This window comes from Pagrus major, chromosome 15 (assembly GCF_040436345.1).
Source record: "Pagrus major chromosome 15, Pma_NU_1.0".
NCBI lineage: Eukaryota > Metazoa > Chordata > Actinopteri > Spariformes > Sparidae > Pagrus > Pagrus major.
Window position 1 is genome coordinate 15,963,081 of NC_133229.1, and position 16,819 is coordinate 15,979,899.

General features: G+C 42.6%; 1 protein-coding gene across 1 annotated transcript in view; it reads left to right on the forward strand.

Moving 5' to 3' along the window:
* Positions 1-3,761: 3,761 nt before the first annotated feature.
* The window catches only part of dntt (deoxynucleotidyltransferase, terminal), an 86,258-nt gene continuing 73,200 nt past the window's right edge, over positions 3,762-16,819 (forward strand). The window contains exons 1-3 of the mRNA XM_073482319.1: positions 3,762-3,955; positions 9,429-9,603; positions 12,202-12,312. Of these exons, the coding sequence (XP_073338420.1) occupies positions 3,762-3,955; positions 9,429-9,603; positions 12,202-12,312 (480 nt within the window). The remainder of the gene's footprint in view (positions 3,956-9,428; positions 9,604-12,201; positions 12,313-16,819) is intronic.

Here is a 16,819-nt window from a genome sequence, read left to right on the forward strand (position 1 = left end):
TCTTTTAGCTCCGTCTTTGTTCTCAACCTGAGTAACTATTTTCACCAGTTAGGCGCTAACTTTGGCAGCTGTTTGGTTTCTAGCTTAGCGTAAAGACAAGAAGCAAGGACAAACAGCTAGCCTGGGTTTGTCCAAAAGCGTTGTTTTTACAGTTTTGCTTAATTTTTTAACAGTGGCTGGATAATGACCTCCTTGGTCCATCTCCATACTTAACACACGGACACGAGAGCAGGATCCATCATCTTGTCTAATCTCGTAAGTGTATTTTGAGAAATGCAGAACTACTCTGTTGAGGAAGGAACTGAGGATGAGCGTGATGAATAGGAGCCTTTGTGGTCTGAAACAGTGTTTGTGTTTAAAAAAAAAAAAGAAAGTTTTATCTCAAACTACAGAATTGTCCCTTTTCCAGTTGAACAATTGCAATTATTTCATTTTCTACATTTTCCAATTATTCTCAGTAATAGTGTGCATGTGTTTGATCCTCTCATTACCCAACAGCAAATTGAAAACTCCCAGATAATGAATGTAACTTTAAAACACAGCCGCACACTTCCTAAACACATGCAAATCAATGAAGAAGTGGCTTCATCCAATAAAACAAAAGACAGCCATTACTTCTTTTTATGTCGCTGTGGTTTCTTTAGCAGGATATTTCTTCAGTGCAGCCTTTTCCCTCTTCTCAGCCTGAAATATTGATGATACAAAATAGCAACTCTTCAGCAAGAAAACTAGATAACTAACACCTACCTTCAGGCTGTGTTTTGTACTCCCTTTTAGATGCTCTGTTGAGTATCGACTCCACAATTTTTGACCTCGTATCATCAAGTTTTTACCTTTAAGTATCTTTAACGTTAAATTAAACGACTGTGTGTAATGTTAAACACTTTGCATCTAAACAGCTAGATATGTCTGTGAGGGACTGGTCGAGTGCAGAATAAAACTAAACTTACATGCCAAGCCGCCAGAAACACAACTCCAAGTGAATACTAATAATGCTGTGTGTCTGCTGCATGTGTTTGTATGCTAACATGTTAGCCATATCAGTGTTACGAGGTGATACATGCCAGATGTTTAGTTTTCAGCTTTTTCTGCTGCCACCAAGTGGCGATTTTTATTTCTGGCTTTAAAGGTGCACTATGTAGTTAGTGGTAGAAATTATCGTCAGCAGAGAAAAATCTAAATTATATTTTGATGACTGAATAAACAAGCTGTTCTCACAGGACAACATCATTTCATAATGTTTTACTTTACTTGTTTATATGTGGCGGACCCTGCCACCTTTCTAGCTTCAAACAGTGTTCTGGGTTATTCTGGGTTCTGGTATTTTCCTCTGAGAACAGCTTGTTGATTCAGTTATGGAAAATATAAATATTTCTGAGTTTGTATTTTTACCTCATTAACATTGGAAATATGAAAATATGAAGTTTGAATTTCTTCTCCAAAACTGCATAATGCCCCTTTAAATTCATGGCTTTTAAATGTAATGGATTATGTTTATACTATGGTGTTGCTACTTTTATAAAAATAAAAGTATAGAAATAGTAAATAATTTGCATACTTGCAACACTTAAAAAAGTTGTTTACACGTTAAAACCTAGGACTTTTTATGAGCGCACCGCTCCATCAAATGGAAACTATTCGACAGATGTCTTTACTGGTGGATGAAATATTTATCCCCTTTACTGAAGTAAAACTAGTAGTAAAGTAAGAATAAAATGTTAAGGATAGATAGATAGATAAATGTAATGTAGTAACAAATGCAATATTTCTATCTTAAACACACTGTGTCATTTTTGCCACTCTCAATCAAAACAACAACAACAACAACAATAGACTGACTTTGATGACGTGAAGTCGTGAGGGATAATGGGTCTTCATTGTTACACAACCGCCATTGATGATGGAAATGACGACAATGATGCAATACAAACAACGGTGAGCAACAGAGTGCCTGGCCAGCTAGTCCGCTGACTTCTTTCCACACTCTCTGACCTAAATCTGGTGCTTTTCATGTTGAAGTTATAGCGACTACAGGGGGTAAAGGAGACATGACACTATTGACTGGTGACCAAATGAAATGCAGCGTTACCCTGAATACAATTACAGATTCCTCTGAGTTTAAACATTGCTGAAAACATCTGGGATAATGTTAGCACACAACCTGAAATACAACACATTTCCCCACATTTTAATGAGGAAATGTTTCGTGTTGTGCCTTTAAAATAGTGACGTATGAGTATAAGGGGTATAAAACACACTCTGCTAATTCACACCACTGGATGTTTGCACATTTCCTCTGATATATTCAATATCTTTGTCTGTAAGATGAAGTCCTGTGGGTTTCGCCCGTTCGGGCTCACAATCTCACTTCCTGTCATGTCCCCTCGAAACCAAATTAACAATTATTCAAAACAATTATCGGAAATTGTATCATGCATCCGTAGAGCGGCTGAAGAAAGTTAAATGGGAAATTGGCCTCATTGCTCTTGCAGTGATCGCTGCTGGCGATGTTAGAGCCATTTGTCTTTGTGTTGCCCCGAATTTCCTCGGTCTCAGTTTGGATGGGGGCCAGCACCCTCGTATAAAGCTGAGTGATTGGCTGGGGTAAACAGTCAAACAATTAGTCACGTCTGCCCTGTGACACCCGTTAACCCTCGGAACGCCATGCTAATGAGAGCGCTGTAATAAATTCTGTGTAGATGACAGAGGCAAGGTGTGCTTATTAAAGTGAAGAAATGAGCAGAGGCTTTGGTAATTAGATGTACAATCGAGGCCCGTAATGATCTTCCCCCTCCCCCCTTTGGCTAAATCAACAAATCACTTGTATTTGGTCGACTGAAGCAGATGCATTATTGTAGATAATTACAGCACAGTGACATTGAAACCTTTTCTTTCACATTGTTGACCACTGTGGCAGTAAAATCCAAACGGCTCATGTTGTAATTACCTCTTTGGAAACAAAAGGAACAGATGAGTTAAAGAGATTAAATCCATTTTCAGTTTGCGTTCCCGATTGCCGCATACGCACTTCCCTCTCCCCGGATAAATGTTCATGGCTTGCTTATACGCTACCTGTGTGTGTGCAAAGGCCGTGTACGAGCTTGTGGGATCTCAGGGGAAACGGCCACAAAGGCTCTCATTTTAGGCAGTAAGCTAATTAAAGCGGTGGAGCAGATGGTGCAGACTTGGTCCGGACATAATGAGACGGTGAGTGGCGAGACGAACCGGACATGGCAGGACAGCTGTGCGGGGTTTGTGAGGTGACCAGAATTCAGGCATCTCCCAGGAGTGAGGGGTGTACTCCAGCCAAGAGAGAGGAACTACAACTACATGAAAACTTTCGAGCCGCTTTTTAAGAAGCAACTGTGTCAGGCCGTGTTTACTTCCTCCAAACTTGTGTTTGCAGAACAAATTTTTGCTGGAAGTGAATAATACCGTGCCAACACAGTGTTTTTAATCTTTTCTTCTCCTATCCTCAATCATTCGATCTTGGCAGGTGGCTCTTGGTAAACACCAAATCCTTAACACCTGTTGCCAGAGCGTCTTCCTGTCTGCCAACTCTAACCAACCCTGCACCAACCGACACCTCCTCTTACCATCAGGCAAACAAACAAAAAAACATCCTCAACTGTGAAATAAACAACTGTGGCATTAAAGTGGGCGTTTTTTTTTTTTCCTGGTTGGAAGTGAAGTGGAACACGACAACACAAAAAGCTCAAATTCCTAGAGGTGCAGAAATACTTTGGACAGCCTCAAAAGAGATGTTCCGCGCTCCTGTTGTGCCGCGTGTGAGGAAAAGGTCGAGACCAGCGGACGCCGGTGTTTCCAGGCGTGAGGGGGTGAAGTTTGAGGATGTCAGACTGTACCTGGTGGAGAGGAAAATGGGCCGCAGCAGGAGAAGCTTTCTGACCCAGCTGGCCAGGTCAAAGGGCTTTATTGTGGAGGATGTCCTCAGGTTGGGAAAATGCTTGCCATTTTGTTTTTCACTTACTGAACAAGACTCTGTGCTTAAAAGCTTTTTTAGACGACAACGGGCTAATGTGGAGTTTGGAGGGGTGCAAGGTTCTTCTCCGGGTTTGTGGTTTTTGCTTCGACCTTGTGTTTGGCTTTTGAAGGCCTTTATTGTAAGACTAGTGAAATGGAAGGTCACGATACTAATAAGAGGCCTGTTTGAGGATGGCTGTCCTGTCTAGAAACCAGGCCAATAAATGAAGAAATGAAGAATTAATTGCAGGCTTAAAGGGGCACTGTGGAGTTTTGGAGAAGAAATTAAAACTCAGAATTTTAATATTTACCATATTAATGAGGTAATAACACAATCTCGGAAATATTTTCTTTTCCATAACTGAATAAACAAGCTGTTCTCAGAGGAAAGTAATGTCCCCAGAACACTGTTTGAAGCTAGAAAGGTGGCAGGGTCCGCCACATATAAACAAAGTAAAACAGTATGAAACTGTGTTGTCCTTTAAAGGAGCTCTATGTAGTTTTGGGGTAGAAACTTTAATCGGAAGAGAAAGATCTTCTCTCCCAGAAAAAAGGTCAGTTTGTTTATTCAGTCATTAAAACGAAGAGAGTTTGTTTATTTAGTTTGTTTAGGCATAAAACAAATCAGTCATAAGATCTTCCTCTTCTGATTCAAATTTCTTCCCCAAAACTACATAGTGCACTTTTAAATAAACATCATCAACTGTAGAAGCAGTTGAATTGATGTCGATGGTGTAATGATCTCTACTCTCTTGTCGTTGCCTGTGCAGAATTTTGAATTTGAAACTACAACCCAGAGGCTATTAAACCTTTCCTCTGAAAAACAAAAGGAAACAAAAAACAAACATTATGGCCCAATTTCCTAATTAAATCGCCTCTATTGTCTCATGAATACTTACCAAGATAGGGTGAGGGCACCCATCCTGTCTCTGCAACACCTATGTAAATACATTTAGGAAAGGGGAAGGAATCGCCTAACCCAGCGACATCTTGTTGACAATAAGAGAAGTAAAAACACTGGAAGAAAGGTAACAGGGCAAACACAAACTTTTTTAATGAGTTTGACGGAAGTTTTTTTTTTTCAAATCGCACTTAAGGAGGGACGTTTTTCGAGCTTCCTTGCCACGGTGACTCATCTTTTGTGCGCTGATTATGCGAGTAGCGTGCCTTCTTCATTTTTTTCCGTCTCTAATTAAAAGTATCCTTTAAACCCCAAACTGTGAACACAGCAGAAGCCTGCTGCTTGACACCGCGTCAGAGTCAGCTTCCTTTGAGGCTTGTGATACTGTCGATGCAACCTCCCCATTTTTAAAAGTCTACTTTGTTTTTGGGGGGCTGAGCTCAAACTCAGACTTGGTGCTCCTCTTGTGAGCAGGTGTGTGTGTGTGTGTGTGTGTTTCTCTGCTTCTATCATTGCAAGAATAAATTTCACTTTTAGAAAATCCACAGTAAGAGAAGTTGCTCCAAATTTAAGTTCCCTTAAAGGTTTAAAAAAAATAGTTGAAGTTAGCATGTGATTTAGCTCTGTAAAGGGTCCTCACAGGTATAGTTTAACCAACATGTGTGTGTGTGTTAGTGTTTAAGTGCGTGTCTAAGTGTGCATGCCAGCCGTGCGCCAGCTTGGCCATGGCAGCATTCCCAGAAACACAGCTTGAGCGCTCCTACGGTTACACTTGGCTTGATACAATTGTTTGAAACCAACGACAGGAAGTAGAGCGTGCCTGCCTCAAACTGACATTAATTCTGCAAGCCGACAAAACTGATATCAGCTGCAGTTTGATAGCAACACCTCCCCTATCACGTCTTCCACAAGTTATAGGCACACTGCCTTGAGCATATGGTCAGACACACTGTGTGGATTCCTCTGTGCATAAGGAAAATGTGCTCACACACACACACACACACACACACACACACACACACACACACACACACACACTGATAAACACAGCACACACCAGTCTCCTCTTGTCCTAATTTCAAGTCTGAGGCTCGTGAACGTGGATCCAGATATCGACGTGTTTGTCCCGGCTGATTGATGAGCTGCGATAAATGCTCTTTCACGAATGACCGAGGTGAAATGAAGTTGGAAACTCGACAGACGTTCCCTCAGGATCCAGAGGTGTCTTCTTAGTTTCACCCAGTGTTGGCAGAAGAAAGACGGTTAGCTCATCTCCCAGCCCTTGTAACATAAGCATTTCGGGGTGACTTAGGGACCATCAATAAATTGCAGTTTTATTATGATGAAATAATTATACTATATTGGTCTAATGTAGCAAATTTGATTAATAATGCCAGTTTTTTCATAGTTAACATACAGTAAAATGTGACCAGGGTTGAGGGTTACTTTAACAATGCACTCTCATAGTTACGAATTACCTCTTCAAAAATGTAGTTAGCAACGTAATCCAAGTATAACAATATAAAGGTAATGTAACTTGATTACTCTTCATCACTTTTGGATTACTTCAGTACCAAACAAACTACATGCGGACGTCAAGGTCTTCAGCGCCACCACTAAGCTTCTTACTACGCTACACTTCACACGCTTGAATTGGTCAATTTACAAGTTGTAAAGTTCCTGCTACTGTAGCTAGTAATCTAGTTAGCTGGAGATGTAAATGTTTTGTAGTCTATGTTAGATAATCCATTCCTAAGATGTTTGCCTTTGCATCATCATCATAGTTTCAGAATGGCCAAAAAACTCTGTCTAAACAGATTATTTCACATTATACTCTTTCTTCAGCTCCATGCAACATGTGGAGAAATCCAAAGCTTGACGGGTGTATCTTGCCAAATTAAGCTGTGATTGGATAAACCCCGTTTGGCGAAATGGCCATGTCCTCATGTTGTTTATCTGTGATGTGACATCTTGGTTAATTAGGCATAGCAGCTCTTCTTGAGTGAGTTTAATAATATTTTAATGAAATTTAATTTAGAAGTTTATTTATTATGATTAATTTACTATTTACAATAATCACGTACATCTCAGTGTGGATGCTGTAAAAGGCAAACAGATGAAACAGATGAAAAAATCTGATGTGGACGTACTCTATCTTTGATCCGCCTGTTGGTTTCACTGGGATGAATAAGAGGGTAGCTGCTGACATGATCAGGGGCAGAGAGACGGCTCGAGAGAGTTCTCCATATCAAAGCTCATTGACTTTAGCCTGTCCTTGTGTCTGGGCTCGGTCCCACTGATTCTGCGGAGTAAAATCTGTTGCTGGGCTCGTGTTCTCGCTCATTTGCATGTCGATCTGCTGTTTTACATTCTGCGCGGCTACACATGAGATAAGGATCCAAATTCAGGGGCCGGATTAGATCAAGGTAAACAGAGGAGAGTGCTTTTTTTCTATGATCTTCAAACTCCAATGTAGCAACTCAACCCCCCGTGATTTTAGAGGGAAATCAACCCAAGAGCCAAATCTCTATTACAGCGGTAAGACAACTGTTCACGGCCGGTGAATTTAAGCTTTTGGAGATAATAGCTGTGTCCCTGAGATACCTTACATGCTCCTCTTTGTTCACGTCTGTGGGCTGGGAAGGATCTTTCTTTTTTTCAACGTGGACCATCGGTGGCCAGACCGGTATACCGAGCAGATAGAGGATTAGTTTCGCCAGTGATTTGGCCAATTAGGCCTCAGCCTGAGCTCTGCTGGGACGTGTCTTAAGGAGTCTTTCCACTGATTTACACACGCCAGGAGAGAGGAAGAGGAGGAGCATGCTGAGGGTAATTATGCACGGCTGAGCGCTCTGATTGGGTATGGTAGTTAGACTCCGTGGCAGGAAGCAGAGGGGAGTAGGCCGTGATAAAAAGTCTGTTGAGGAAGTCTCGGTGGAGCTCTAGGAGGCACCGGTTGAATGAGTTCGGCTATCAAATAGTGGAGGGAGGCACCGAGGGTCTGAGCTGATTGTTGTTCACCCAGTGTTGATCCCCAAACAGCACGAACAAGACCATGACTCTGAGATCTGAGCTGCATTTCAAAAGCTTCACTTGAGCCTTCTGCACTCTCTAAAGGCTGCTGAGACCGAGACAGGAAAGTTACTTCTGTGAAATCAAGCAGTGAAGAAAGTCTTCCAATCAAACAATTCAAGGTGTCTTGGAATCCTACTAATCCATAAACACAAGGCTGACGTGACTATTTGAATGTCCAAGTGGTCGCTCGTGTATAAGTATGAATTATAACCTGACTCTGCAGCTCTACAGTGCTTTTTAGGGTCTTTCAGCTTGTGGTTTTGGATTCCAGACCCGCAAGTTTGCTGTTCTGGTTTCCTCTCACTGCTCCTATGTTATCATTTTCACCTGCAGCTGTTTTTCTTGACAAACTGATTGTATGCCAGCTGCTGAGCACCAATGCGAAGGCAGACAAAGCTAGCGAATAGCTGGTAAACACAAAGGAGCATTTAGCAGCTAAAGAGCCAGATATTCTCCTCAAAAGTTGGTGGAGACCAAAGCAGAGCTTAAAGTGAATATTGGAAAACCCGACTCCAAATGAGAGCTGGATGTGCAAATTAGCATCTGTGTGCTAACGTGGTGAACAAAGGCGGTAATATGTTACTGTTGTGGTCACAGCTTTTTCCCACTGACCGCCAGTTGAGCAATAAAATGCCTGTCCCGGGGCTCCTGGGTCCATTAAGACGTATTAATAAAAAACACCAAAGTTGCCAACCAAAGCTACAAACAATCATGGCAGTGGCAGACCAGCACCTCCCATGTTCTGCGTGGTAAAATTGCTTTCTTTTTATCAAAGTAGTCTGGTGGACTTAAAGAGAGACTACAGGTGGATATAACAGCTTTTGCTTCCCGTTGGTAAATCCCTCATATATATCAGTCTGTCTGTGCAGGGAGCAATCAGGCTTACTCATCCCAAATCACTTCTGCCACATTATCTTTATAGTTGTGTTATATGCTATCAAAAACAGACCCAAATGCAAGACACCAGGGCTTTATTAACCTAAAGCTGAATCCACTAAAATCAAAGTCAGGCAACAAAACTGACAAAAACTGGTTGGGGCAAATCCAAAGAGAAAAATAAAACTAAATGAAGTACAAACCAGGATGCAGCTTAGGGATCCAAGGCAGGAATGCAGAAAACACATGGAGCAAACACAGTGACAAAGGGCCTAAGAACAAATAAAACACAAGTGTACATAGAAAAAGGGGCAGGAAAAAGACAAAGACAGGAAGACACACATGAGGATGAACCCTATAAAAACACAAAAAAACATGACATTTTGTGTCCTTTGTCATATAATATTTGCTTCCTGTGTGAAAATACAACAAAAACAGTCGACTTGCGAATTAATCGCACTAAAATGCTCTGGTGTGTAAAGGCCTTTCGCCTAAACAATGATCACCACTGTCTTTGAGCTTTGACAGAATGAAATAAAACTTTAACCTGAACTAAAAATCAGCTGACAGCTGTTTCCTCTGTCCTCTGCAGCGATGAGATCACTCATGTGGTGTCAGAGGACAACCAGGCTTCATCCCTGTGGAAGTGGCTGAAGGAGTGCGCCTTAAAGAATCTACCAGACATGCACGTGTTGGACATCAGCTGGTTCACTGACAGCATGAGGGACGGGAGACCTGTTGCTGTGGAGACCAGACATCTCATTCAGGTTTGTTTGTCTCGCAAGTCAGACAGAGGATGTACTGTAGATAGATATAGGATATATAGGGTAAGCACTAGATGGCACTACGAACCAAACAGGAGGCTTTGCATCGAGTGTGATGTTGCAAATAAAAATGACATGCACATGCAGTATTTGAGGAAACGCAATGATTTAATACTCTTTCGTGCAGGAAATGCATATCTTCTCAGTCCCCTTCCTCTGAATCTATAATGCCACCCCTCCCCCCCCGACAGGGAGCTCTTACAGAGAGGACACATCTAACTTCCCTCAGCCTCTGCTCATATTCCCACACTTCACCTCGCTGATAGCAACAGAAACATCCCCCATATTGTGTGGGAGTGTCAAATGAACCCATCAGCTGGACGTCGGCGCTAAGAGCAGCCCACAAACTGGAACACACACATGGAAACACACATATTTCCCCTATGAGGGATTGGCAGCATATGGATCCAAAATAAAGAAATATGTTCTCTCCTGTTCCTCCCACAGTGGAGTAGAAGAAACACTCGTGAAGTCACGTTTGCCAAGCTCCATCTCAGTTTCCTCCAAGCAGCCTGTGACAGCGTTAACGGTCACGCTGACATTCGCCCGTGTTTGTGCTTTCATGTGAATTATCCCCCTCCCTCCCAAAAAACAAAAAAAGCTTTTGTCTTGCTCTGGCATTGATTCCACACGGCCACGTGAGTGTGGCACATCAGCTTCTAGTCGGCTGCATCATTAAGTGACAAGGCTAATGATGCCACGCTGACATTTATTGACCCGTCTCCCCAGGTAACCACGAGCCCACTTCTCCTCTTGTTTGGCGATGCAATCCCTCTCTGAAGCGAACGAGGTAACGCGCGGTGGCATTTTATGTGTTCGTCGCTTCCAGTAGATTGTTTTTATGAGTCATAAATCCATTTAAGGAGCTACCATGTAGGGATAAAATATTCCCCAAACAGGCTACTTCTTGGGCACATTTGCCTGCGGCTCTTCTTGATAGTCTGGAAATGCAATGTGTTTTACTATCATAAATATTCTACAGCGAGCCAGGGAGGAATTTTAAGCACTAAACCCATTGAAATGTAATATTTGTATTTATAATGTGACATTGCTTGCTGGCTTGCAGAGAGGGCTGTTTAGCCTATTTAAGTGGAGAGGTGGTGAGATGTGAGAGTACGCTGCTTGAAAGGAAGGAAAATGGAGATGATTGCCAGAGATGCTGTTTCTGGCTCATGAACATGTGTCTGCCTTCACTCTTCTGAGGAGAACAGGTGCGCCGGGCGTCGGAGCAGGCTGTTTGTGGGTTAGTGTGTAGGTACGTGGGTGCAGGGGCCAGGCGACGTCCCTTAAGAGGCGGTACCTGTGTGACCTTTGTCCCACTCAGCGGCCTGAGAGGATTTCACTAACCCACCTGAGTGCACTTCTCCGCCTGCGTGACAGGCATTAACACTGAGGCAGGAACAGGCCTGGAGTGGGCGAGGTCCTGCTTCCTGTGCCTTTTCATCTCAGCAGATGGTATGTGGAGGAATAAAGCTGCACACATTAGCTTAGTTACATCTAAGCCCATACAGTAAAGGTGGAGAGGACACCGGAGAGAAGGCCAGGAGGGGATACGCTGCCTGTGAGATCAGTCTGAGAGCTTTAACTTCTCACAGAGTTATAGGCCTGTATAATAACCGAGCCCAGATGGGGAAAACCAACCTCTGCATGCTGATGCACAGACGCTCGTCTCCACGGACCCACAATCCCATATTGGATTAAACAAACCGCAGCTGAGGTGGAAAAGTGATGGAGAACCCCCCTGTTGTATTTAGAGGGAGCGCAGTTAGGGGAGTTTCTACGACAGTTTTACTTTTGATTGGCAGAAAAATTGTGCCGTGAAATATATTCAAAGTTATTCAATTTTTTTTTTTTCCTTGAGAACAGGAAAAGGCTCCTGGCAGAGAATAAATGATGAACATTTTTTGAATCCCTTACTGATTGATTCGGCCCAGCAGTGTGAGAGGTACCAGCTCTTTTTCATTATCTTTTTGAGACACCCCTGTTCCGTCTGCAGCATCCGTCCCAGTCAACACCGCACGCTGACAATCTCACCATCTTCCTCTCCCTCTCCGTATCAGTCTCCCACCCAATCCATTGGTAATTTTATGGACACAATGTTCCCTTTTGTGATGTCTAATTGTCGGCAAGAATATTAATATTACATTGGTAATCCTTTTGACACATATATTACAAATGGGGAACCGTTTCTTCATAGAATGAAAAGGCAATTTACAGGAGGCAAATTGGATGATGGCAAGCAGATTTGTAATGCCACGGGTTAGGTAGCGTAATGGATTTGGATGCCACCAGACTGTGAGATGAGTGTCATTAGCCTGTTGCCCTGGAGACACACAGTCATAAAAATAACTTCTCCAAGGCAAATGGCTACATTTTTATGTAATTCAATTTGAACTCCCGGCTCTGAGCTTGTCAGGAATAGCCTTACACACATTTAGCTGGTCAACAGTTTGCAAGAGCTCAGAAATTAAGATGCTATTATGACCGTATGTGTGTGTGTGTGTGTTGTCACTTGTCCCTGGTTATTTTTTCTGTGCACAGGACACGGTGCCCACACTGCCAGAAGGTTCTACACCCACTGCCGTGGCCGTCGTTTCTCAATACGCCTGCCAGAGACGGACAACCACAGAAAACAATAACAAGATTTTCACAGTAAGACACAGTTACTTAACATCATTCTGGACACTTTCAGCCACCAGAGGCTGCCGCTCTGACTGACTTTGCAGTGTAAAAAGCCGCCTAATCTGTTCTGCTCTAATTGGACGGCTGGCTTGCTTCACTCACCAGCGCTCTGACACAACTCTCCCCAAAATACATTAACCTGCAAATGAGCAGCATCTGCAGCTGCTGCACGTTGGAGGTGCAACAGCTGACATGCCCACGATCCCTGGCACAGGGGGCTGGCACGGACACGCCCTGAGGCGCCGCGCGCTACGCCAAGATGGGCAACGGACGTGACACTCCTCACAAGCGATGATGGATCTGTACCTCTGCCATCTGGTGGGCAGTGCGGGTGGGAGGGCTGAGGCGGCGGGCTGAGGAAGGGACTCGCAGGTTCCCACACAGAAGGGGGAAGTGGTTCATCGGCTGATTGGCTCAGATGTTGATGAGATTGAAGGAAAGGGGAAATGATGCATTGAGATAATGGCAGTGAAGCTGCAGGTGCAGAGCGAGAAAGCAGTCATGGAATAGAAACAAGGTAGTGTCTACATGCAGTCTATATATAACCAAACAAATATAAACTACTGTGCAAATAAGGGTTTGAATAGTGCTGAAAAGACTAGTTAAACTACAATAATTAAACATTTTTGATAATTGATTAATTATTAAGCGCACTAATGAAGCAATTATCTCAAACTGCGGCTTTTTTTCAGCTTCATTAATTGCATCCGTTCTCTTTTTTCTTCTTCTTGGATGTTGACTACCCCCCCAGCATTAAATCGTAACAACAGCAAGATCATTTCAGCTGTGTTCAGACTGCAGGCAAATGAGATGTTTCTCAAATCAGATCCTTAAGGCAATCTGTCCGCGCCGTTGTTTGCAAGTGATTGGAGGTTTTGTGCTCAGTCATCACCAACCAATCTGTACGGTTTGCTCTTGTCAAGACAGGCGTCAATCATGACGCACACTTTCCAACAATCATGCTATCGTGGAGCAGACGATGCATTTCAGCGTGACTGTGCACAGACTGTTGTTCTCTGTGTTGTCCTCCATACTGCTCTGCTAGTAGCAGCATGGATTCTTCGTCTTGACTGACCACTTGTGATCGCACCTCACTTCCCTGCTGTATGTGCAGATAAACACGTACATCTCTGAGACGAGAGGGCACGAGGCTTTTTACACAAAGAAAGAATTCATGTACAATATTCGCCGAGTTGACAAGAAGGCCCAAATAATTAATTATTTGTCATAGAAAGCGTTTAATAAAGTTAATAAAGTTTCTCCTAACTCAACAACTCACCATATTGAGCGATTTTATAAGGGAGTCTGGGGATTTTTTCTCCCGCCTCATCTCCTGGCTGTCCGTGACTGTAGTTGCTGTGGCTGCTTTGACCTATAGTGTGTTGATGTTCAAGTTAGCCTGTTCACTGTAGTGCTCTGTAGTGATAACTTCTATGTAATGATCATTATCAATAATTTACAATTTGAGAATTTGGGCTGGCAGTCTGATCATAGCCTTCCCTTTTCCTCAGAGAAGCAACTACCAACAACACAGGACAAAGTGTGAGTTTATTCATTAATTTAGTCTCTAATGGAGACGTGACAGCAGACAGAAACGTTGCCAGGCTGCCAGCCTGACTGGTGAACCAGACAGCCTTCATTTTCCCAGGAGATTTTGTGCCGGGTGGCAGAAACACACTGACACAGTTAAAGTGACGTTTATAGGGGACCAATAAAATGCGATGGTGTAGTTATCTTCTAGCCATTACATGCAATCAACATTTACTTCATAATGATACATTAAGGCAAAAAACTTGTCTATTGCCAGTCCGCTGGATGGGTGAATGGACTGTAAGTTGGAAGAAAAACAGTCAATTTGAGAAATAATGTAAATTATGATGGACATTTTTCACTATTCTTATTGTATAGGCTTAAAAATTAATCTAGAAAACAACTAAAAACAGCTGTGACCCAATGGAACAATCTCCCTAAAGGAAGAAATACTCTGTATTGCAGAGACACATCCATACTGATGCGCTCTCTCTCATTTTGCTTGTTGTGCTCCCTCTCAGACGCTCCGTCTTGATGCCATATTTGGCACAGAATATGAAATCAGAGTTCTGAGATATGCACACCGTGAAGTGACTGGCAAACCTATGTGTGTTTGTGTGGGAGTGTGGAGACCCGCTGATGAGTTTGTGTAAGACCTATTAAGCACAGCTTACCGAGGGCCTGCGAGGCATCTGTTTCATAATGACTTTTTACCTCCCAGTGACGGTAAACGTACATAATAGATGCTCACACGTGTACTGAAACTCACCCACATGTGCTCGCATGTGCGCTGTCCACACGGGCGCACGCTTAGAGATGTGCGCACCCACGCACGCCTCACCTGGGGAGGACGGCTGTTCAATCTCTTATCCCGTTTCTTTCCACAGCATTAACTCCATAATTAGCAATCCCACTCAATTTCCCTATCCCCATGATTAACTCATTATCCCCACATAAAGCCACATCAAAGAAGACTTTCTGATTAGAGAGCAAGGTTGTTGTCGATGTGAGCTGGAGCCACAGGTAAACCACTCCGCAGAGGCAGATGAAATGCAATTACCTGAAATAAATTTAAAAAAATAGGAGTTGCCCTGTCCTTTGACTTCAAATCAATTCTCTGTTTAGAAATGTGCAACAAACCACTCGACACAGGATATGATCTACGTATACAATACAGTGCAGTGTAGCTAATGAGGGCAAGCTATTGATCCACAATGGTAAAGCTATCCTTGATCTCCAGCCGTCTGCTTGATTGCAAGGCACAGTAATGATGTAATGCTGGTGAATACATGTCTGATGAAAAGCCTTTGAGGAAACTGAGATACATTAAAAATGTGTTTATATAAGTGTGATGTCTGTCTTTATCTTTGCAGCTATTATGGTGGCTATGTGCTGATAATTATCTCCTTCATTTCAATGCTAAATGTGAGCAAAAAGGTTTTTCTTTTGAATAAAAACTGTGGAGCAAATGTGCTGGTTCTCAGTTATAGATATTTTCATAATTCAGATTTAAACATGTAATTTATAACATCCAGCCACTAAATGTGGGTCTCCATCTCCCCCTTCTATTGCATTCATGTTACAACACCGCTGTGGTTGCCAGTTTGTGCACTAGCTAACATTGCTAGCTAGCAAACGTTAATGTTGCCCATGCTAGATTATGCTAATGTTGCTAATGCTAGATAACATAAACGTTGCTAATGCTAGTGTTGCTAATGCTAGCTAGCTAACATTAGGGCGTAGAGTATACTGGGAACATTCTGTAGGTAGACATCAACAATTTTTACGTTTTTTTCCACAAACTGGCAACAACCAAGACTCTTGATGCTGATGAAACACAGATACCATGTGAAACTTATGCTAATGTTGCTAATCCTACCTGGCTAACTTTCCGGCAGTACAGTATGATGGCCACATACTGTAGGTAGAAATCAACTGGAACCAACTGTCAGAATTCTTACACAGACACAAAAAAAAACCCCAATAATTTTGGACCTATTTGGACAAATATTTTTGAATTATTGATTCACAATCATAATAATATTTTTAAGTAAAAGAGATACTTTTATTCTGGATTATTTATCTGCATTTATTCTCCAAGTTCTCTAGATGTATTATTTTTTGTCTACATGAAAATGTTGACCCAATATGCCCTTTAACACTGTAGGTATACTGCACTTGGCATTAGTTGGTTGGTGTCCTTGCCGTCCAGTCATGTAGACTCTGTCAGAGTGTTGGAAAGTGGCCAGATATAGATTACCGATGCTCCTTCATTCATGTTGTCAATAACGTGCTGACAGGCTCTCACTCATTATCAAACCAGACGAGCGGTGTCAGAGGCTCCGGCTGCTAATCTATAACAAACATACAGTAGAAGACTATAGTCCATCTTTTTGGTACATGCACCTCTGTGTCATGGCAAGCCTGGCCAGCTGTCACCTAGCAACCGCTACCTAATGAGTTTGTCTTCAAATTGACATCCTGGGATGTTTTTGTTTTTTATTCTTTATATTACTTCAACTGCTCCTGCTGTCCATTTCCATTGTGGGTAACCCAGTGTAGCACAAAGAGTGACAAAGTCAACAAATAGGGGAGATGGACAGGTTAAGCACAGGACTTCCATCCAGGGGATCGCTGTTCAATCAAAAGTCAATGATCTTTTCCTAAACCTAACCAACCATCGTGTGTGTGGAAGGTTTTCTGGCAGAAAGTCCTGAGGGCAGACTTCTGTGTGCGATGCCAAGTGGTGTGACAAAGCATTTCAGTATTAGTATTTGACGACCTGTAGCTTTAAAGCTTCGACCAGTAGACTTTTAGATGTGAGGCCTTCGATGATGCCCTGAGTCCCCTGGAGGCAGTATCTGATGTCACGGATGCAGACTGCAGAGCGAATAGAAATCTGCATAACTTTCTCAACAGGGGACCATGAACTGTCCAGGACAACCAT